The sequence below is a fragment of the Gobio gobio genome (genome assembly GCF_949357685.1).
Source record: "Gobio gobio genome assembly, chromosome: 12".
In the NCBI taxonomy this organism is placed as follows: Eukaryota; Metazoa; Chordata; class Actinopteri; order Cypriniformes; family Gobionidae; genus Gobio; species Gobio gobio.
Genome location: NC_137105.1, coordinates 876,645 through 900,109, shown reverse-complemented (window position 1 = coordinate 900,109; position 23,465 = coordinate 876,645). Strand labels below are relative to the sequence as shown.

Genomic DNA, 23,465 nt, shown 5'->3' with positions numbered 1-23,465 from the left:
AGCTTGCCCAAAGTACCTTGGGTAGATGTTTGGTGCATTCAGCTTTGCTTGTAGACGTGCTGAAATGGTAACTAGCATTAGGCAAGGCAAGGCAAGTTTATTTGTATAGCACATTTCAAACACAGTGGCAATTCTAAGTGCTTTACACAGAAATAGAATTCAAATATTCGTAGTGAATAAAATAAAATATTTATATATAGTATAACCCCTATCTGAAGTGGATGAAAATGGAGAGTCAGGTTTACGTAAAAAATATTTGTCAGGTAACTGTGCATTTAAACATTACCCTTACAGAAAAATCTTCATGGACTGAACCCCCAGGGCTATCTCTACAGATCTATCCGTCAAGGCAAGGCAAGGCAAGTTTTTTTGTATAGCACATTTCATACACAGTGGCAATTCAAAGTGCTTTACACAGAAATGAAATGAAAATATTCGTAAGTGAATTAAAACAGTTATAATAGGAATGGAAAGAAATAAAAAATAAAGATGAAAACCCCTATCTGGGGTGGAAGAAAATGGAGAGTCAGGTTTACTTTAAAAATATTTGTCAGGTAACTGTGTGTTTAGACCGTACACTTACAGACAAATCTTCTTGGCCTAACTTGAGGGCGTTCTCTAGATGTTTTACCCGTCAGACCAGATCTAAACGGGTCTTCCTCGCACCAGAGGGAGACCAAAGAGCAGCATCTCAACAATGTGACTAGCTGTTGAACAATGGCAGGAAGTTGGTGTGCTGGTCAGTGGCTGGCACTTTGTGTGTGGTTTTGTGCTTTCTGTCATGCTGTTCCACAGTGGAATTATCCGGCCAAGAAGTCTCAAACTCTGATATTACAGCAAACTGAGCAGCGGCTTCAACAACAAGCTAGTCAACAGTTTTCTCCGCAGGTTCAACAAGCTAGTCAGCAGTCTCTTCCGTGGGGTCAACAGCAAGCTAGTCAGCAGTCTCCTCCGTGGGGTCAACAGCAAGCTAGTCAGCAGTCTCCTCCGTGGGGTCAACAGCAAGCTAGTCAGCAGTCTCCTCCGTGGGGTCAACAGCAAGCTAGTCAGCAGGTTCAAGCTAGTCAGCAGTCTCCTCCGTGGGGTCAACAGCAAGCTAGTCAGCAGTCTCCTCCGTGGGGTCAACAGCAAGCTAGTCAGCAGTCTCCTCCGTGGGGTCAACAGCAAGCTAGTCAGCAGTCTCCTCCGTGGGGTCAACAGCAAGCTAGTCAGCAGTCTCTTCCGTGGGGTCAACAGCAAGCTAGTCAGCAGTCTCCTCCGTGGGGTCAACAGCAAGCTAGTCAGCAGGTTCAAGCTAGTCAGCAGTCTCTTCCGTGGGTTAAACCGCGAGCTAGTCAGCAGTTTCCTCAGAAGGTTCAACAAGCTAGTAAGCAGTTTCCTCAGAAGGTTCAACAAGCTAGTAAGCAGTCTCCTCAGAAGGTTCAACAAGCTAGTCAGCAGTTTCCTCAGAAGGTACAACAAGCTAGTCAGCAGTTTCCTCAGAAGGTTCAACAAGCTAGTCAACAGGTTCAACAAGCTAGTCAACAGTTTCATCAAGCTAGTCAACAGTTTCCTCAGCTGGTTCACACTAAGCAGCCAGTGGCACAGGCAGAGCCTCTTGACAAATGTGCTGTAGCGGATTATGAGCAGATCCAATGTGGTCCACCTGGAATCAGTGGTGCTGAGTGTGAAGCTATCAACTGCTGCTTTAACGGACAGCAGTGTTACTATGGGAAGGCAGGTAAGAGTGTCGAGTCAATGTAAAGGTGTTCATGTTCAACTGATCCTCAGCAATAACCTGCTCTCGTTCCAGTGACTGTCCAGTGTATAAGAGATGGTCAGTTTGTGGTAGTGGTGGCTAGAGATGTTACCCTGCCTCGCTTGAGCCTGGATTCAGTCCGTCTCCTGGGTGGAAGCGACCCACCTTGCAGTCCTGTGGGATCCACACCTTCCTTTGCTATATACCAGTTCCCTGTCACTGCCTGTGGCACGAGCATGATGGTGAGTAGCTGCTTGTGGTTCTGCATGGCTTAAAATGGACTGGATGCCAACAGTTACTATTTGCAGGAGGACAGTGGATATGTGGTGTACGAAAACAGAATGACCTCCTCGTATGAAGTGGGTGTTGGACCACTTGGTTCCATCACAAGGGACAGCCATTTTGAGTAGGTGCTCTTACGCTTTAGCATGAATGTTAATCCTTGGCAAATGCTAAAAGCTCACTGTTTGTTGTCCAGGCTTCTCTTCCAGTGTAGGTACTCTGCTACTGCTGTGGAGGCTCTGGTTGTGGAGGTCAACACTGTTCCTGCACCTCCACCAGTAGCTGCTCCTGGACCCCTCAGGGTGGAGCTTAGACTGGCGAATGGTCAATGTGTCACCAAAGGCTGTGCAGAAGGCAAGTGTGCATAAGTATATTCTAAACTCCAGGTTACAGCAGTTTCTGGTTGAACGCCGGTGTTCTTCCTCAGGGGACGAGGCGTACACGTCCTACTACAGTGGTGCTGATTATCCGGTCACAAAAGTCCTGCGGGAGCCTGTGTATGTTGAGGTGCGCATTTTGGAGAGGACCGACCCCAACATTGTCCTAATGCTGGGACGTTGCTGGGCGACATCAACCCCCAGTCCACTCAGTCTACCCCAATGGGACCTTCTGGTCGACGGGTGAGTAAGGCCAGTCTTTATCCATCTAGTGTGCTGTAAGGCATCTCTGACTGCCTCTTTGTCTTTCAGATGCCCTTACCAGGATGACCGTTACCTGACCACATTGGTGGCTGGATCTTCTGGTCTTCAGTTCCCAACCCACTACAAGCGCTTTGTTGTGAAGATGTTCACATTTGTGGATCCAGCATCACTGGCTCCTCTGCAGGAAACCGTATGCTCCGCAGCCTTACCTGAACCCTTAATATTAGTCTTATAGTGATTTCTGTGGCTTAACCCTTTTCCCTCTCTGTTAGATCTTCATCCACTGTAGTACAGCGGTGTGCCATCCCTCTTCTGGCTCCTGTGAGCAAAGCTGCGCTAGGAAAAGTGAGTGCTTGCTGTAAACTGACTTCAGGAACCATGAGAGTGGTATTTAAATGCCTAATGTTTCTACCCCTTCTCTTACAGGAAGAGACACGCATGTCAAGACCGTCTCTAGTGGACAAACTGTGGTGTCTAGTGGAGAAGTTACCCTGGTCATGTGAATTTGGTTGTTTTAATAAACTTCTTGATTCCACATTAGTCTTTGGCATTGATTTCTGACTGGAGTCAGCTCTTTCATGACTGTTCTCAGTTTGATTTTCTAGGCTACACTGTTTTGTTTGTCATGCCGCACTGAAGACTTGGAAGTAAACACCCACGGCTAGGATTGGATAAGATTTGCTTATTTAATGAGCTTCAGCTCCTTTCCTCAGTACATGTGGGGATTGTTTTTAGAGTGTCTGGAGAAACGCTCACAGGACTCGCAAAATATCTTTATCAAACACTGATTCATCTCATCCATCCGTGATTGATTGAAGTGCTATTTCTGTGTTAATTGGCCCGCCCGAGTCAGTGAATTTAACCGTGAACCGTACACACATGTGCAAGAAAGGTGATAGCCTGTTTGAAAAGCACATAGCCCTGGGGCTTTGCAAGCTGGTGTTACAAGTCCGAGTCTCATCCCGACTAAACCAATAACAGCTTCTCCAGCCTGTGACCGTGTGCTGAGGTGTGTAAATAATAGTATTGCATTGTTACAGATCATTTGATATCTAACACATGTTTTACTCCCATTAGTGTGTTGCAGCGTTCCTGTCGGATCAGAAGCACACCTTTTGTGTTTTAATCTCCGACTGCAAATCCAGTCTCCACCTTTGTCTTGTTTTACAAACAAATCCGTGGTTAAATGAAGCGAACTCACGTGAGCTGAAACCTGCATTGTTTATGAAGGACGATTTCAGCTCTGAAACTTACAGGATATTCTTATAGATCCTTTTTGCACTGTCACAATTACATCCCGGCGTTAGCTGGAGGCAGCCAATACAAACCAGCACTGAGTCGGAGCTCAATGTCATCTTGTTGTGAATTTGTTTTTTTTTTTGGGTGCCAGAATCAGAGTACAGGCTCCAAATTGAAATTTTACCACATACCTGCTACTACTGCCAGACAAAACAACGACGACAGTTGTGATTAAACGCTACAAAACGAGTGTGTGCAGGCGATGGCTAGGCAGAACTTCGGATCATAAAATACAAAGATTTAACAGATGAGTTTTGTGTCATAAGTCTTGTACGTGTCCCTTTAACACACTTATAGGCATCTAACGATCTAAGCTATGCACATTCATGTTTTCACCATGAAGTTGCCTAAACTGAGAAATTTAGATATTTAATGTGAATTTTTTTTTATTTTTTTTTTGCTATTTTGACTAAACCTGTATGTAAATCACTAACGGCGAGCGTTAGTGTAGCGATCTGGGGAATCGTTCTGCCTCCAGCTAAGCTCTGCCCACAAAAAAAACGCCACAATGTTTACTAATTGAAAAAGGGTCTATAACACCATGAACTTTTATATATCAAAGGCTCCAAAATGCGCACCCCTTTAAAATTAATACATGTATCAAACATTGAATTAAAATAAATGGATGCAAACATTTTTACTAGTGACTCAAGTATTAAATTACAGTAGGGTGGAGTGGGGGAAAACGCCCCCCACCTGTTTTTCCCAAAATAACCTCTAGAGGGAGTCTAGAGACATTTTCACTGTTGCTATGAACTACGTTTGATAACGGGGATAAAGAAATCTCCTTGGAGAAGCTGACACCAGGGGCCCGTTCTTCGTACCTCGCTTAATACATCTAAGATGATTTGACAGATCCCAGATCTTTTAATCGTGATAACTGATCTCTGGCTAATTTGGTTCTTCAAACGAATTTGCGGATTGGATTTAAATATCTGGATTAAATGATCTAAGATTACTGAGCGTTCTTGTTTTCCCTGAAGAGGGCAGATGCATCGATACTCGAAACCACGATCAGCAATGCAGCGATTGGCTGGCGTCAAGACAGCAACGTAATGACATCATATAATTAATTAGTTACATTTATATAGCGCTTTTCTAGGCACTCGTAATTAAAAAGCCACCTGGCAAAAAACTTGACAAATTACCCCCCCCCCCCACACGAATTTCTGAACCTTTATAAGGAAACAGCCAAACGACCAAACCAACATAAAAGTTATAATAGATAAATGATAAATGTTTTTTTTTTTAAACATGATTACCAATTATTTATATTCACGATTTTATACAGTATTTGTACACCCTTTACATTTTTATTTCAATGTTGTAATTTAATTTTTAATTTAATTTGAAGCAGATTTGTAACGTGACAGTTTCTTATGGGTCAAGATAAAATTATCCTCTCTTGCGCTGCATCAAGCCACTCCCATAATATCCGTGATCACTTAATGCACGGCTCAGAGTAACTGTACAACATGTGTGTAAACCAATAAAAACAATTATATAAAGTAATTATTCCATCACAAATAAATCGCTCAATCAAGTGGCTGTGTCTATAGTATTATACACAACATTATACATTCTCATATACATATACAATATAACATTTTTATATTAGTATTTAAAATTATTATTATTGCCCCTGGTTCAGTAATGAACTCTTGTAATAAAGTAGCAGTGGCTGGGACAGATTTTAAGTATCACCTCAAGATGCAATCTAATCCTGTTTACATGAAATAAGCCGCTCCCGAGCAGGTTTAAGCTTACGGACCTGTTACTATGACAGCAAGTCCAGGATGAGCTTCGAAGAACCAAACAATCCAAGATCATGCCAAAGCGTCAACAATCAAATCCAGTTAACTGAGTTAGCGACGTACGAAGAACGGGCCCCTGCTGCGTATTTGAAGAGAAGAGGATTACATGGTAAGCGCTATAATTTTCAGATATAAGTAAACAAGTGTTTAAGAGAATATTGTTCTGCAGGATATCAAAGTGATGTATGATAGATGAACAGTGAAGTCTGTAGTTTAAGAGGATATGTTATTTATAAGGAATATAATTATATTAAAAAAAAACATTTTTTTTAAAGTCATAGCTTGTGGGGTAAAACGCCCCCCAGAGGGCATAGTTTCTCTCTATCATAATTACTATAATAACATATTTCTGTCTATCAAATCCTTTGTTTTACACTTAATTCAGTATAACTAGGTGGTAAAATCAAAATATTTGAACAAAATAAAAAGAAATTACCTCAAGTGAGCATTAGGCTAGCTTGATAGCACAGTTAGCTCACTGATGGAAGGTGGTTAGGTGACCCAATGATAAAACATAGTGGCTTTTAATGCATTTATTGAATATGTTTCATTACATAAATATACAAATTTATAAGTTTAATATTTGTTTACTACAACATATTTGTTTGCATGACTTAGTATTATGTATACATTTAAATGTTAAAAATTTGGATATGTTGGACATTCCTCAAATAAATATTAATATATATAGGCCTATACATGTTGATACATTACTTGCCTTTTACTTTGAGAGATTCAAAATTAGTCTGTTCATTTTGCTGTTGATCTATGAAGCAAACTGGTTGGTAAGAAAGGGGGTGTTTTACCCCACCACTGGGGCAAAACGCCCCTTTGTACAAAAATATTTTCAGTCAAAATACTAATTAATTATGAAGGCTGAGCAATTTTAATATTTGGTGAATAACTCCATAGTCACTCAAAACCGGGATGGCAATTCTAGTCACATTTATGTTTTGTTTCACTGTAATGTCACATTTTCCTTAAGGGGGGGCGTTTTCCCCCACTCTACCTATACACGCATGTGTGTATTTATACAATGTCAATGTCAATGTCAATGTCAATGTCAATTTTATTTATATAGCACCATTTCCACAACACATGGTTGACCAATGTGCTTTACATAAAACACACAACACTGGCGCAGTAAAGATAAAAGTAAAAAATAAAAATAAAAGTGTAAAAATAAAAAGTACAACAACCATTTAAAATAAATTAAAGTAAATAAAAACTATATATAAAGTCATGGTAAAACACAGTGCTTCAACCAGAAATGAAAGCTTTGTCAAACAGATAGGTTTTTAATCTTGACTTAAAAGTGATCACAGAGGGAGCTAATCGAATAGAAGAGGGCAACTCGTTCCAAAGTCTTGGGGCGATAGAGGAAAACGCACGATCGCCCCTGGACTTCAACCTCGTCCTTGGTGTAAACAGTAATCTCTGGTTTGATGACCGGAGAGATCTTGTTTCACTGCGTTCAAGTAAAAGTTCAGAAATATACGAAGGGGCTATACCATGTAGTGACTTAAACACGATTAATAAAATTTTAAAATCAACTCTATAGCCTACAGGCAGCCAGTGTAAAGACTGTAAAACTGGTGTGATATGATCCCGCTTACTGTTGACTTTATTTAAACAATTTATTTTCTTTAAGGTTTTCATTTTGAAATAACTAAATAAATCAACAGAAGATAAAAGAAGACATTAAATCTCTGAAGATCTCAGCAGAGGAGGATTAAACAACTCCACCAACAGCATTACCAGCTTCACACATTACTAACCAGACTGGCTTTATTTCTGTCTGACCATGATGGAGATAAGTGTTTGTTTTAGTTGACCCTTGGCTCTTTAACATTAGTTTTATCTTTTCTTTGGCTGCTTTAACTGTGTGTTTATAAGAACACTTTAGTTATGCCAAGACAAATCAAAGACAAAATGTGATCAGGTGACTTTGACTTACTGTATTGATGATGATGACATCATCATGTAGAAGCTGAATCACTAATCTCAATCACACTAAAATGTTCTGTTTATAGAGGTAATGAGTTATCAATTTTGTGTTTACGTGATGTTATTAATGTTATTCTATAACACGAGATCCGGCACTGTTATGATAATTGAATAATATTCAAGATTTTAAAACCATGTAATGCTCAAAAGGTTTAAATCTACGGCATTACTTAAACACATGCAGACATCAAGAATCTGCGTATGAATCTCAACAATGGTGACAATGAAAAGCTTCATGCTGCAGTGCATGCTGGGTACCACCAATCAAAACTCCCCCATGGGTCCCAGCATGCATTGCGGCAAGATCCCAACTAAAACGAACACTCATCTGCATCATGGTGACCTAAAATTTAAGTTAGTTTGTTAGTTCAATTAACTAAAAGTTTTTAATTAAATGCTGTTGAAATCTTAAGTACATTAAACTGGAAATGTTTTGTTTTTTCAACAAGACAAAATTAACTTTTTTAGGGCAACGAGTTTCCATAAATTGTTTAAGTTCAATCAACCTGTATAAGCTTACAGTGTAACATTTGGTGATAACACACCCAAATTTGGATTTGTAGAAGTCACAGAGACAGAGGGTTTAAAAACAATCAATTCTGTTTTGCTCTCATTGAAATTTAAAAAGTTTAGAGACAACCATTTCTTTACATCACTCAAACAAAGCAATAGTGCATTCAGTCCATCCAGTGTATTCTGTTCTAAAGGTAGATAAACTTGTGTATCGTCCGCATAGCAATGGAACGATAGCCCATACTTTCTGAAAATAGAGCCAAGAGGGAGCATATAGAGAGAGAAAAGAAAGGGAGCTAAAATTGATCCTTGAGGAACTCCACTGGTTATCGTAGCTTTACTTGAGGTATGATCTCCTGACTTCACTGAAAAAGTCCTATTTGTCAGATAGGATCTAAACCACTGCAGGGCACTGCCAGTAATGCCGGCACAATATTCCAGTCGATCAAGAAGTACAGCGTGATCGACAGTATCAAACGCAGCGGTGAGATCTAAAAGAAGTAAAACAGCATAGTTGCCTGAGTCACATGTTAACAGTATATCATTTGAAACTCTCAGCAGTGCAGTCTCAGTAGAGTGATATTTTCTAAACCCAGATTGGAAAACCTCAAAGATCAAATTTTCAGCCATAAAACATTGTATTTGATCAAGAACTGATTTCTCAATCATTTTTGAAATGAAAGACAAATTAGAGATGGGCCTAAAATTTGTCAAAATAGTAGGATCCATGCCCTGTTTTTTAAGCAGAGGGCGAACAGTTGCATGTTTAAGCGACTCTGGAAAAGTACCTGTTTGTAAACAGCGATTTATCAAAGACAAAAGATTTTGAACAACCACATCTATAACTTGCTTAAAGAAGAGAGGGGGCATTACATCAGTTGAAGAACCAGATGCTTTCAGGTGATCCACTATTTCTATCAGATAGTTATCTGTAACAGGAGTAAAACAGCTAAAAGCAGCAGTACATCTAGAGAGAGTTGAAGGGTCAGATGAAACTGGCTTAAGCCCCATTCTTAAGTCATGTGTCTTCTGTACAAAGAAACAAAGAAAGTCTTCACAGGAAAGTAATGACACTTCTGTGTCGAGACCAGTGGAGGGGTTGAAGGTGGAATTTATAACATTAAACAGAGTTTTTGGTTTATGACAGTTCTTGTTTATAATGTCAGTAAAATAAATTGATCTTGCCGTTTTTACTGCTTTCTGATATTGCGTTAATGAGTCTCTGAACGTTTGCATTGAAACCTGAAGTCTGTCCTTCCTCCATTTTCGCTCAAATCTTCTGCAAATACGCCTAAGAGAGCGAGTTGTGTCATTAGGCCATGGCTCAGATTTCGGTTTACGGAGATGAGTCTTTAAAGGTGCCACTTGGTCTAGAGCATGAACACAGGTGGAGTTAAAACTACAGAGTAGTTCTTCAGCACTCGAATCTGTGTTTAAAACGCCACTTTGTAGCAAACCTTCACTAAAGGCTGAGCGAAAAGCTTCTCTGGTAGCTGATGTGATGAGCCGGGACTGGCGAGCCGAATATATCGGCTTAACAGTTTTGTTAGCAGATGGAAACGTAAACATAATAGTCTTGAGGTCAGAGAAACCATTTTCACATACCTCTAGTTCATTCAGAGAGCAGCCGTAAGTTAGCACTAAATCCAGTGTATGGCCATGCTGATGAGTGGGTACATTTACCTGAAGCGTCAGATCAAATGCATTTAGCAGATTGGTAAATTCTTTCGCTAAGGAATCTGCTGCACAACAGACATGAACATTAAAGTCCCCAACAATCATTAGTTTGTCATATTTTGCAATGAAATCTCCCAAAAAGTCAGCAAAATCCTTCAGAAAATTCGTATTAGGTTTTGGGGGACGATAAATCAGTACAAACAGAACAGGGTCGCATAGCTCCAGAGTAAACAACTGTAGTTCAAAGCTTTGGTATTCCTTTGAAACTACGGGACGGCAGGAAAAAATGTTTTTATAAAAAGAGGCCAAACCACCACCTCGTCCCGTTGTACGCGGTGAGTTTAAAAACAGAGAGTTTGACGGCACCAATTCAGAAAAGGCGCTAATATCCCCCGGAGTAATCCAAGTTTCAGTCAAAAAGAGAAGGTCTAGGTGGCGAGCAGAGAAAAAGTCATTTATAATGAAAGTCTTGTTTACTACCGACCTGGCGTTAATCAAAGCCATTCTGAGTAGCGTTGAGCAGCCGAAGATTCCCCGGACAAACTCCTCCCTGCGCAGGACGAGGCTTACGAAAAAACGGGAGCGGCTCCAGCGAGGTGGGAAACATGGGAATAATCCAACCGCACTGGCTCCAACGCGGGTAGCATTTCCCGAAGTCTTTCATGAAACTCCCCGGGGAAAAACGCGACTCCCAATGGAATCGCAGATAGCATTTTAGCTTAACAGCTAGGCCCCCCTGTCGTCCACGTCGTCTCTTTCGCCTTTTGAGCTCAAGGCCAACGGCGTATACAGTCCGGAATCGACTTCAGAAAAGGAGGTGGAGCATTATGAAAACTGGTGAGTTGTTTATATGAAGTTTCTTCCAACTTTAAAAGAGTACATCGGTCATATGTTAAAACTGGTGAAGCACACTGTGTTAAACATTTCATAAATGAGCTTAAAACAAACAAACTCAGGACTATACTGAGCGACAGACGGCATGCCAGCCACAACGGCGCCATCTTGGATCATAAATATACATATTTATACATAGAACACGCATATATTATGTAAACACAAACGTTTATGTTGGACGCGATTAATCACGATTAATTTTTCCCCAGCACTGATGTGTTTATTTCCTTTAATTTTCGTTCACTGTAAAAAAAAATCAGGTCTCCAATTGAAAATTTTCTAGTGAGCGATCACATCTAAATTTTTCAGTTGGCCAAATTGAATATCTGTGAATTGATGCAATTTAATTCAATTAAAATTCAAGAAATTCAATTTGGCCAACTGAAAAATTTAGATGTGATCGCTCACTAGAAAATTTTCAATTGGAGACTTTTTTTTACAGTGTTGTCATAATGTCATTGCAGGCTGGTTTAGCCTATATATAGTTGATGACTACAAACAATCATTTCATGACTGTAAACATTATTTTGTGAAGACAGTGGATAATACAATGACATAATACGCCATATCAAAAGAGTAATCATGTGCATGGGTTCTAGTGTTACTGTATTGAGTAAAAGAGACATTTATTTAACTTAACATACCCAAATACTTTGCATAAATACATTGCGTCTTTATGCATGGGTTTGTATAGCCGCTTTCGTTTAGGGTGGCCTGTCTCTACTGAGGTCTGGAAGGGAGGCAAGTGTCCATCCTATTAGTTAAGGACCAGTGCATCTTTCATATGCCTCCCTCTGATGACCCAATTAGGCCGCATTACTCATACAGTGCATGACTCACTCCAAACAAAGACCAGTCACAACTGTTGCCAAAAAGGAAAAGTTTTTCTTTTGGACATGTGTTTGTCTTAAGATGATGTTTGATTAAACGGACGTGCCGTGTCTGATGCAGTGGACCTCGGAGGCGTGCGGATGGACGCGTCGGGGCGCGCGTGGCGCGGCGGCTCCGGCTCATTCTCCGCCCGCTCGACATGAAGAGATGCGTCGGTGTGTCGCGGCTGGCCGCGTTCCTGCTCTACATTCCTCTTGTGCAGGTAACTACAGTTATACAAGTCCACTGGGTTAAATATGTGTGAATGTTTAATGTCTCTGTAACTGCTTTAGTTATATTTGAGAGTGATATATTTATGATGTTGTAAGGTATCCGCTTTGAGCTGCTTATAATAAACCAGCAAAATGTGATGAACTGGATGTTTTATGATCATCATCAGTATTACACTAAAGTTTTGCGAATGCATGGTATTTGTAATCAGTCAACATTGCGTTTCCAAGATTTGCATCCTCTTAAAGCACTGGATTGTTTGACTTTAAACTCTTAAAAATAAAGATTATTTACAGGTTCCATGAAGTTAAAGGTGCAATATGTAAGTTTTTGCTGTAAAATATCCACTAGGCCAGTGTTATAGCCTATATGTTGTTCAGTCGAGTAGCCTACTTACAATATCCCGAAATGTTTCCAACTATTTGTAAAGCGCGAGAAAACTGTGATTTTAATCGAGGAACCGGGACGTGCGAGTTTTACGTACTTAAAATAACTGTGTAATAGCAAAACAATACAAACGCAAACGGGACAAAAATGCGTTTTAAGTTTAGAAACATTTTGAGTCCCCCCTTTGCTCCACAGTGGTTTGATCCACCTTGCACCTCAACTACCCATGGACCGTACAAAACTACCACACAAGTTTGGGGAGAGAACAAAGCTCTAAAATAATTTAGTTCAGTTAGAGAACTGACACCGCAATTCAAAACTGAACGTGTCTGCTCAATACAGCACGAGCCGAACGAGAGTCACGACTCGTGGCACAAAAGCAGCAAGAGAACAAACAGCTGACAGACCAGATGATCGTGGAAAATTTAGTTTCAAAGCGAAATGTAAAAGCGCCTATTTAAGGGAGTGTGTCATTGTACTGTTTTGTTGTTGTGTTTTTCATTGAGAATAATAGGCTAATGAACCGACAATTCAAGCAACCCGCGCCCGAATTGGCGCTTATTCTAAACCGAAAGTATGCGCACAGCGTTCTGTCAGATCTGTGTTGGGTTTTACTCAATATAGTGGCAGATCAGAGGGCTTGCTGCAGTTAATATCATTGTATAAAATACTACGTGGAGGACACAAGATATTTTAATAATTATAATATGACTGCGTGGTGAACCGTACTCATATTTAAACAACTATTGCTTTGTGTTGTTGGTCAGATAAAATGAAAAAGAAAACGGACATTAGATAATTTTTCAGTGCACCAAAACGTCAAATAATTATTTTTTTTTGGTACATATCCTTACAAGTACAATTTTGGCTGTATTATTTGTGTCCCCTTCAAAAATTGCTCTTGAGAAATTTCATGTTTACCCCCCCCCAACGGTTAGATGAAATTTACGCCCATTGCTGTAGAAACCATGGCAACAGACGTGGACGACTGCGTAACGCCTCGCGCCGTTGTAGTTTCGCTCAAACATTATGGCCCATGCCAAGCAGACTTTGAGAAGACAACATGAGAAATCAAAAGAGGATCCGTATCGACGAGGCGTTTTCCAGATGGCGAGGCTTCGCAACAAACCTCCGTTTGAGATGCCGCTCATCAGGGGCGGTTCTAGACCCTTTTAGCCCCCCTGTCTGTCATGCTAGCCCCCCTAAAACTATCAACTATCATGTTATCAAAATTTATTCAAAGTGTAATTTTTACTTTTTAGAAAGAAATACAGGGCATGTCGATTAAATAAAGACTTTAAGTTTTTTTTATTTGATTTTTTAATCTCGCCCCTCTCCTCCCTCTCCTCCCTCTCCTCCCTCTCCTCCCTCTCGTCCCTCTCCTCCCTCTCCTCCCTCTCGTCCCTCTCCTCCTTCTCCTCCCTCTCCTCCCTCTCCTCCCTCTCCTCCCTCTCGTCCCTCTCCTCCTTCTCCTCCCTCTCCTCCCTCTCGCCCCTCTCCTCCCTCTCCTCCCTCTCCTCCCTCTCCTCCCTCTCCTCCCTCTCGTCCCTCTCCTCCTTCTCCTCCCTCTCCTCCCTCTCATCCCTCTCCTCCCTCTCCTCCTCTCGCCCCTCTCCTCCCTCTCGCCCCTCTCCTCCCTCTCCTCCTCTCGCCCCTCTCCTCCTCTCGCCCCTTTCCTCCCTCTCGCCCCTCTCCTCCCTCTCATCCTCTCGCCCCTCTCCTCCTCTCGCCCCTCTCCTCCCTCTCGCCCCTCTCCTCCCTCTCCTCCTCTCGCCCCTCTCCTCCCTCTCCTCCCTCTCCTCCATCTCGCCCCTCTCCTCCCTCTCGCCCCTCTCCTCCCTCTCCTCCCTCTCCTCCCTCTCCTCCTCTCCTCCCTCTCGCCCCTCTCCTCCTCTCGCCCCTCTCCTCCCTCTCCTCCTCTCCTCCCTCTCCTCCCTTTTCTCCCTCTTGCCCCTCTCCTCCCTCTCCTCCTCTCGCCCCTCTCCTCCCTCTCCTCCCTCTCGTCCCTCTCGCCCCTCTCCTCCCTCTCCTCCTCTCGCCCCTCTCCTCCCTCTCCTCCCTCTCGCCCAATTCGCCCCTCTCCTCCCTCTCCTCCCTCTCCTCCCTCTCGCCCCTCTCGCCCCTCTCGCCCCTCTCGCCCCTCTCCTCCATCTCGCCCTCTCCTCCCTCTCCTCCCTCTCCTCCCTCTCCTCCCTCTCCTCCCTCTCCTCCCTCTCCTCCCTCTCGCCCCTCTCGCCCCTCTCCTCCCTCTCCTCCCTCTCGCCCCTCTCGCCCCTCTCGCCCCTCTCCTCCCTCTCCTCCCTCTCCTCCCTCTCGCCCCTCTCCTCCCTCTCCTCCCTCTCCTCCCTCTCCTCCCTCTCGCCCCTCTCCTCCCTCTCCTCCTCTCGCCCCTCTCCTTCCTCTCCTCCCTCTCCTCCTCTCCTCCCTCTCGTCCCTCTCATCCCTCTCGCCCCTCTCCTCCCTCTCGCCCCTCTCCTCCCTCTCCTCCCTCTCGCCCCTCTCCTCCCTCTCCTCCTCTCGCCCCTCTCCTCCCTCTCCTCCTCTCGCCCCTCTCATCCTCTCGCCCCTCTCTTCCCTCTCCTCCCTCTCGCCCCTCTCGCCCCTCTCCTCCCTCTCGCCCCTCTACTCCCTCTCGCCCCTCTCCTCCTTCTCCTCTCTCTCGCCCCTCTCATCCTCTCGCCACTCTCCTCCCTCTCCTCCCTCTCGCCCCTCTCATCCTCTCGCCCCTCTCCTCCCTCTCCTCCCTCTCCTCCCTCTCCTCCCTCTCCTCCCTCTCGTCCCTCTCCTCCTTCTCCTCCCTCTCCTCCCTCTCATCCCTCTCCTCCCTCTCCTCCTCTCGCCCCTCTCCTCCCTCTCGCCCCTCTCCTCCCTCTCCTCCTCTCGCCCCTCTCCTCCTCTCGCCCCTTTCCTCCCTCTCGCCCCTCTCCTCCCTCTCATCCTCTCGCCCCTCTCCTCCTCTCGCCCCTCTCCTCCCTCTCGCCCCTCTCCTCCCTCTCCTCCTCTCGCCCCTCTCCTCCCTCTCCTCCCTCTCCTCCATCTCGCCCCTCTCCTCCCTCTCGCCCCTCTCCTCCCTCTCCTCCCTCTCCTCCCTCTCCTCCTCTCCTCCCTCTCGCCCCTCTACTCCCTCTCGCCCCTCTCCTCCCTCTCCTCCTCTCCTCCCTCTCCTCCCTTTTCTCCCTCTTGCCCCTCTCCTCCCTCTCCTCCTCTCGCCCCTCTCCTCCCTCTCCTCCCTCTCGTCCCTCTCGCCCCTCTCCTCCCTCTCCTCCTCTCGCCCCTCTCCTCCCTCTCCTCCCTCTCGCCCAATTCGCCCCTCTCCTCCCTCTCCTCCCTCTCCTCCCTCTCGCCCCTCTCGCCCCTCTCGCCCCTCTCGCCCCTCTCCTCCATCTCGCCCTCTCCTCCCTCTCCTCCCTCTCCTCCCTCTCCTCCCTCTCCTCCCTCTCCTCCCTCTCCTCCCTCTCGCCCCTCTCGCCCCTCTCCTCCCTCTCCTCCCTCTCGCCCCTCTCGCCCCTCTCGCCCCTCTCCTCCCTCTCCTCCCTCTCCTCCCTCTCGCCCCTCTCCTCCCTCTCCTCCCTCTCCTCCCTCTCGCCCCTCTCCTCCCTCTCCTCCTCTCGCCCCTCTCCTTCCTCTCCTCCCTCTCCTCCTCTCCTCCCTCTCGTCCCTCTCATCCCTCTCGCCCCTCTCCTCCCTCTCGCCCCTCTCCTCCCTCTCCTCCCTCTCGCCCCTCTCCTCCCTCTCCTCCTCTCGCCCCTCTCCTCCCTCTCCTCCTCTCGCCCCTCTCATCCTCTCGCCCCTCTCTTCCCTCTCCTCCCTCTCGCCCCTCTCGCCCCTCTCCTCCCTCTCGCCCCTCTACTCCCTCTCGCCCCTCTCCTCCTTCTCCTCTCTCTCGCCCCTCTCATCCTCTCGCCACTCTCCTCCCTCTCCTCCCTCTCGCCCCTCTCATCCTCTCGCCCCTCTCCTCCCTCTCGCCCCTCTCATCCTCTCGCCCCTCTCCTCCCTCTCCTCCCTCTCCTCCCTCTCGCCCCTCTCCTCCCTCTCCTCCCTCTCGCCCCTCTACTCCCTCTCCTCCCTCTCGCCCCTCTCGCCCCTCTCCTCCCTCTCGCCCCTCTCGCCCCTCTCGCCCCTCTCCTCCCTCTCCTCCTCTCGCCCCTCTCCTTCCTCTCCTCCCTCTCCTCCCTCTCCTCCTCTCCTCCTCTCCTCCTCTCCTCCCTCTCCTCCCCTCCTCCTCTCCTCCCTCTCCTCCCTCTCGCCCCTCTCGCCCCTCTCCTCCCTCTCCTCCCTCTCCTCCCTCTCGCCCCTCTCCTCCCTCTCCTCCCTCTCGCCCCTCTCCTCCCTCTCCTCCCTCTCCTCTCTCTCGCCCCTCTCATCCTCTCGCCCCTCTCCTCCCTCTCCTCCCTCTCGCCCCTCTCCTCCCTCTCCTCCCTCTCGCCCCTCTCGCCCCTCTCGCCCCTCTCGCCCCTCTCCTCCCTCTCCTCCTCTCGCCCCTCTCCTTCCTCTCCTCCCTCTCCTCCCTCTCCTCCTCTCCTCCCTCTCGCCCCTCTCGCCCCTCTCGCCCCTCTCGCCCCTCTCCTCCCTCTCCTCCCTCTCCTCCCTCTCGCCCCTCTCCTCCCTCTCCTCCCTCTCGCCCCTCTCCTCCCTCTCCTCCTCTCGCCCCTCTCCTTCCTCTCCTCCCTCTCCTCCCTCTCCTCCTCTCCTCCCTCTCCTCCCTCTCGCCCCTCTCGCCCCACTCGGCCCTCTCCTCCCTCTCCTCCCTCTCCTCCCTCTCGCCCCTCTCCTCCCTCTCCTCCCTCTCGCCCCTCTCCTCCCTCTCCTCCTCTCGCCCCTCTCCTTCCTCTCCTCCCTCTCCTCCTCTCCTCCCTCTCCTCCCTCTCGTCCCTCTCATCCCTCTCGCCCCTCTCCTCCCTCTCGCCCCTCTCCTCCCTCTCCTCCCTCTCCTCCTCTCCTCCTCTCCTCCCTCTCGTCCCTCTCATCCCTCTCCTCCCTCTCGCCCCTCTCTTCCCTCTCCTCCCTCTCGCCCCTCTCCTCCCTCTCCTCCCTCTCGCCCCTCTCCTCCCTCTCCTCCCTCTCCTCCCTCTCGCCCCTCTCCTCCCTCTCGCCCCTCTCCTCCTCTCCTCCCTCTCCTCCCTCTCGCCCCTCTCCTCCCTCTCGCCCCTCTCGCCCCTCTCCTCCCTCACCTCCCTCTCCTCTCTCTCGCCCCTCTCCTCCTCTCCTCCCTCTCCTCCCTCTCGCCCCTCTCCTCCCTCTCGCCCCTATCGCCCCTCTCATCCTCTCGCCCCTCTCATCCTCTCGCCCCTCTCCTCCTCTCCTCCCTCTCCTCCCTCTCGCCCCTCTCCTCCCTCTCGCCCCTCTCCTCCTCTCCTCCCTCTCCTCCCTCTCGCCCCTCTCCTCCCTCTCCTCCCTCTCCTCCTCTCCTCCCTCTCCTCCCTCTCGCCCCTCTCCTCCCTCTCGCCCCTCTCCCCCCTCTCCCCCCTCTCCCCCCTCTCCTCCCTCTCCTCCCTCTCGCCCCTCTCGCCCCTCTCCTCCCTCTCCTCCCTCTCCTCCTTCTCCTTCCTCTCCTCCCTCTCCTCCCTCTCGCCCCTCTCGCCCCTCTCCTCCCTCTCGTCCCTCTCCTCCCTCTCCTCCCTCTCCTCCCTCTCGCCCCTCTCGCCCCTCTCCTCCCTCTCGTCCCTCTCCTCCCTCTCCTCCCTCTCCTCCCTCTCGCCCCTCTCCTCCCTCCCTCTCCTCCCTCTCCTCCCTCTCGCCCCTCTCGCCCCTCTCCTCCCTCTCCTCTCTCTCGCCCCTCTCATCCTCTCGCCCCTCTCATCCTCTCCTCCCTCTCCTCCCTCTCCTCCCTCTCGCCCCTCTCCTCCCTCTCGCCCCTCTCATCCCTCTCGCCCCTCTCGCCCCTCTCATCCCTCTCGCCCCTCTCCTCCCTCTCCTCCCTCTCCTCCCTCTCCTCCCTCTCCTCCCTCTCGCCCCTCTCCTCCCTCTCCTCCCTCTCGCCCCTCTCGCCCCTCTCGCCCCTCTCATCCCTCTCATCCCTCTCGCCCCTCTCCTCCCTCTCGCCCCTCTCCTCCCTCTCGCCCCTCTCATCCTCTCGCCCCTCTCGCCCCTCTCCTCCCTCTCGCCCCTCTCATCCTCTCCTCCTCTCGCCCCTCTCCTCCCTCTCGCCCCTCTCGCCCCTCTCCTCCCTCTCATCCCTCTCGCCCCTCTCATCCTCTCGCCCCTCTCATCCTCTCGCCCCTCTCCTCCCTCTCCTCCCTCTCCTCCCTCTCGCCCCTCTCCTCCCTCTCGCCCCTCTCCTCCCTCTCATCCCTCTCGCCCCTCTCATCCTCTCGCCCCTCTCCTCCCTCTCGCCCCTCTCGCCCCTCTCCTCCCTCTCATCCCTCTCGCCCCTCTCATCCTCTCGCCCCTCTCATCCTCTCGCCCCTCTCCTCCCTCTCCTCCCTCTCATCCCTCTCGCCCCTCTCGCCCCTCTCATCCCTCTCGCCCCTCTCATCCTCTCGCCCCTCTCGCCCCTCTCCTCCCTCTCGCCCCTCTCATCCCTCTCGCCCCTCTCGCCCCTCTCCTCCCTCTCGCCCCTCTCATCCTCTCGCCCCTCTCATCCTCTCGCCCCTCTCCTACCTCTCGCCCCTCTCATCCTCTCGCCCCTCTCCTCCCTCTCCTCCCTCCCGCCCCTCTCCTCCCTCTCGCCCCTCTCATCCTCTCGCCCCTCTCGCCCCTCTCATCCCTCTCGCCCCTCTCGCCCCTCTCATCCCTCTCGCCCCTCTCATCCTCTCGCCCCTCTCGCCCCTCTCCTCCCTCTCGCCCCTCTCATCCCTCTCGCCCCTCTCGCCCCTCTCCTCCCTCTCGCCCCTCTCATCCCTCTCGCCCCTCTCATCCTCTCGCCCCTCTCATCCTCTCGCCCCTCTCCTCCCTCTCGCCCCTCTCCTCCCTCTCCTCCCTCTCCTCCCTCTCGCCCCTCTCATCCTCTCGCCCCTCTCCTCCCTCTCCTCCCTCTCACCCCTCTCGCCCCTCTCCTCCCTCTCCTCCCTCTCGCCCCTCTCCTCCCTCTCCTCCCTCTCGCCCCTCTCCTCCCTCTCGCCCCTCTCCTCCCTCTCCTCCCTCTCATCCTCTCCTCCTCTCGCCCCTCTCCTCCCTCTCGCCCCTCTCGCCCCTCTCCTCCCTCTCCTCCCTCTCATCCTCTCCTCCTCTCGCCCCTCTCCTCCCTCTCGCCCCTCTCCTCCCTCTCATCCCTCTCGCCCCTCTCATCCTCTCGCCCCTCTCATCCTCTCGCCCCTCTCCTCCCTCTCGCCCCTCTCGCCCCTCTCGCCCCTCTCCTCCCTCTCTCCTCCTCTCCTCCTCTCGCCCCTCTCGCCCCTCTCATCCCTCTCGCACCTCTCATCCCTCTCGCCCCTCTCATCCCTCTCGCCCCTCTCATCCCTCTCGCCCCTCTCATCCCTCTCGCCCCTCTCATCCCTCTCGCCCCTCTCCTCCCTCTCGCCCCTCTCATCCCTCTCGCCCCTCTCATCCCTCTCGCCCCTCTCATCCTCTCGCCCCTCTCGCCCCTCTCCTCCCTCTCGCCCCTCTCATCCCTCTCGCCCCTCTCGCCCCTCTCCTCCCTCTCGCCCCTCTCATCCCTCTCGCCCCTCTCATCCTCTCGCCCCTCTCATCCTCTCGCCCCTCTCATCCTCTCGCCCCTCTCCTCCTCTCGCCCCTCTCATCCTCTCGCCCCTCTCATCCTCTCGCCCCTCTCATCCTCTCGCCCCTCTCATCCTCTCGCCCCTCTCATCCTCTCGCCCCTCTCCTCCCTCTCGCCCCTCTCCCCCCTCTCCTCCCTCTCCTCCCTCTCCTCCCTCTCGCCCCTCTCATCCCTCTCGCCCCTCTCATCCTCTCGCCCCTCTCATCCTCTCGCCCCTCTCATCCTCTCGCCCCTCTCCTCCCTCTCGCCCCTCTCCTCCCTCTCCTCCCTCTCCTCCCTCTCGCCCCTCTCATCCTCTCGCCCCTCTCCTCCCTCTCCTCCCTCTCACCCCTCTCGCCCCTCTCCTCCCTCTCCTCCCTCTCGCCCCTCTCCTCCCTCTCCTCCCTCTCGCCCCTCTCCTCCCTCTCGCCCCTCTCGCCCCTCTCCTCCCTCTCATCCTCTCCTCCTCTCGCCCCTCTCCTCCCTCTCCTCCCTCTCGCCCCTCTCCTCCCTCTCGCCCCTCTCCTCCCTCTCCTCCCTCTCATCCTCTCCTCCTCTCGCCCCTCTCCTCCCTCTCGCCCCTCTCGCCCCTCTCCTCCCTCTCATCCCTCTCGCCCCTCTCATCCTCTCGCCCCTCTCATCCTCTCGCCCCTCTCATCCTCTCGCCCCTCTCATCCTCTCCTCCCTCTCCTCCCTCTCCTCCCTCTCCTCCCTCTCGCCCCTCTCATCCTCTCCTCCCTCTCCTCCCTCTCCTCCCTCTCGCCCCTCTCCTCCCTCTCGCCCCTCTCCTCCCTCTCTCCTCCTCTCCTCCTCTTGTGTGTCCTCATTAATGTACAGTGTGTAAATCGTCCTGATGATGGGCGGGTGCCAGCTCGCCCACAGACAGACATCAGTCCTTCAGTCGGGCTTGGGTCAGCGCACAGACACAACGGGCCGGTCTCATTCTGCAGCAGAAGCGGCCCCTGTGGGACGTGTCTTTCCCAGAGTCCGCGTGTCTCTCACACACTAATGAAAATAAACACTGAGGACACAGACCCAGTTTTATGGTCTGAGGCCGGATGGAACTGACTGAAGTCTAAATGAACTTGGAAATGTTGCACATATTGACTAGAAACTCGCCGAAAATATGACTGATGACAGACATAAAGCAATATTTTGGCAACTCAATGGCATTTTTGGAAACAGCTTTTCTTTTAATACCGAGATGCATTTTAGCTTTATTTCTTATTTTTATTATAAAACATTTTGAGGGGCATTTCTTGTATGAAAGATGCTATTCAAATATAGTATTGATCAAACTTTATTGGTAACACTTTATAATCAGATTCCATTATAGTTAACATTAACTAACAATAACAAATACTTCTAAAGCATTTATTAATATTAGTTAATGATAACCTCAACATTTAATAATGCATCATTAAAATCATAAATGTACATTGTTAATATTATTTAATAGACCTGAGCTGACATGAGCTAACAATGAAGAATTCTATTTTTGTTAACAAAAAATTATTGATTTTATTAATATTAATATAATTAATATATTTACAGTATTAATAAATAATGTAAGAAATGTATTCAGTGTGTCAGTTTAAACTTTTCATCTCATAAATGACTTAGTATGTCATAATTCAGAATTATTATGTCATAATTATGATATGAATCGAAATTATGAGATAAAGTCGTAAAGTATAACATACTAAATCAGAAATGATGTTGACTTGACCTTTGATGTCATAATTATGAGTTTTAAAGTTGTAATTGCAACTTTTCATCTCAAAAATATGACTTAGTATGTCATAATTCAGAATTGTTTTAAATATTATTATTATTAATGGCCTTTTTCTTTAAACAGATTTCTACTATTCTGGGCAATTCCCACTCCAAAGGTGACATAATTTTCCATGTAATTTTACTATAAATGTTTTTATTTTAATTTTAATTTTGTAATATGCATTTTATAAATTTTTAAATATTGCTATTGAGTTTTATGTTTTATTAATGTGATTACTGTTCAACCTTAACGTTTTTCAGTCGGGTCATGAATCTTCTTCTGATATGAGTTTATGTGTGGCTTTATCTGGATGAGCTGTGAGCCGCTCTGATGTTGCAGTGATGCTGTTCCCGGAGGCCTGGAGCCGCGGTCTGTGTCACTCCACGGAGCGGATGGTGGAGGTGGATCAGGAGTATCCCGGAGGGGTGGAGCACATGTACAGCCCCGGCTGTGTCCCGCTGCTGCGCTGCTCCGGCTGCTGCAATGATGAGAAACTAGCCTGCTTCCCCATCCGCATGCACAACATCACCATCCAGGCAAGACACGCAGTATCACATCAAACGGCAGTCAAATCATGTTTGCTATTATTGTTTTTCTCTCTTTTCCACATAGCATTAGTTCTGTCATGAGACTCTCAGAGCCACAGCAGCCGCAGCAGCAGAATACTGTCCTGTATTGAGTCCATCACACCGTTATGTTCACACACAGTTCGGTTATTTACAGGAGTGACAGAGAGAGAGTCACTGAGGGCTTCTGTGTGTGGTTCCGGTCCTGTATCCTCTGAAGTTTCTAGATCCAGTCCCTGTTCTCCATCGGAGCGGCTCCTGTCAGTTTTGTGTTCTATGCGTGACTCAAATGCTGTGTCCCGACGCAAGCGCAATGGTTTAAGGGTCCGGCTAGCATGTTTACATTGAAGCTTCTGTTGCTGCTGATGATTATTGCTGATGATTATTGCTGCTGCTGATGATTATTGCTGCTGATGATGATTATTGCTGCTGCTGATTATTGTTGCTGATGATTATTGCTGCTGATGATGATTATTGATGGTGATGATTATTGCTGCTGCTGATGATTATTGCTGCTGATGATTATTGTTGCTGCTGATGATTATTGCTGCTGATGATTATTGCTGCTGCTGATGTTTATTGCTGCTGCTGATTATTGCTGCTGCTGATGATTATTGCTGCTGATGATTATTGCTGCTGCTGATGATTATTGCTGCTGATGATTATTGCTGCTGTTGTTATTGCTGCTGATGATGATGATTATTGCTGCTGCTGATGATTATTGCTGCTGATGATGATTATTGCTGCTGATGATTATTGCTGCTGCTGATGATTATTGCTGCTGATGATTATTGCTGCTGCTGATGATTATTGCTGCTGCTGATGATTATTGCTGCTGATGATTATTGCTGCTGCTGATGATTATTGCTGCTGCTGATTATTGCTGCTGATGATTATTGCTGCTGTTGTTATTGCTGCTGCTGATGATTATTGCTGCTGCTGATAATTATTGCTGCTGATGATTATTGCTGCTGATGATTATTGCTGCTGCTGCTGCTGTTGTTATTGCTGCTGATGATTATTGCTGCTGCTGGTGTTGCTGCTGCTGATGATGATTATTGCTGCTGCTGCAGTTGTTATTGCTGCTGATGATTATTGCTGCTGATGATTATTGCTGCTGCTGCTGCTGTTGT

The 23,465-nt window shown here is 48.6% G+C and overlaps 1 protein-coding gene across 1 annotated transcript; it reads left to right on the top strand.

Annotated features, from left to right (window-relative positions):
- Window positions 1-64: 64 nt before the first annotated feature.
- On the top strand, window positions 65-22,384 carry LOC307135579 (zona pellucida sperm-binding protein 4-like; the record flags this gene model as incomplete). Its single annotated transcript, XM_079832154.1, has 10 exons — window positions 65-91; window positions 1,576-1,720; window positions 1,793-1,980; window positions 2,047-2,144; window positions 2,217-2,380; window positions 2,448-2,640; window positions 2,710-2,851; window positions 2,934-3,006; window positions 22,106-22,302; window positions 22,379-22,384. The coding sequence occupies 10 exons, from the start codon at window positions 65-67 to the stop codon at window positions 22,382-22,384; spliced, it is 1,233 nt and encodes a 410-aa protein (XP_079688280.1).
- Between the last annotated feature and the right edge of the window lie 1,081 nt (window positions 22,385-23,465).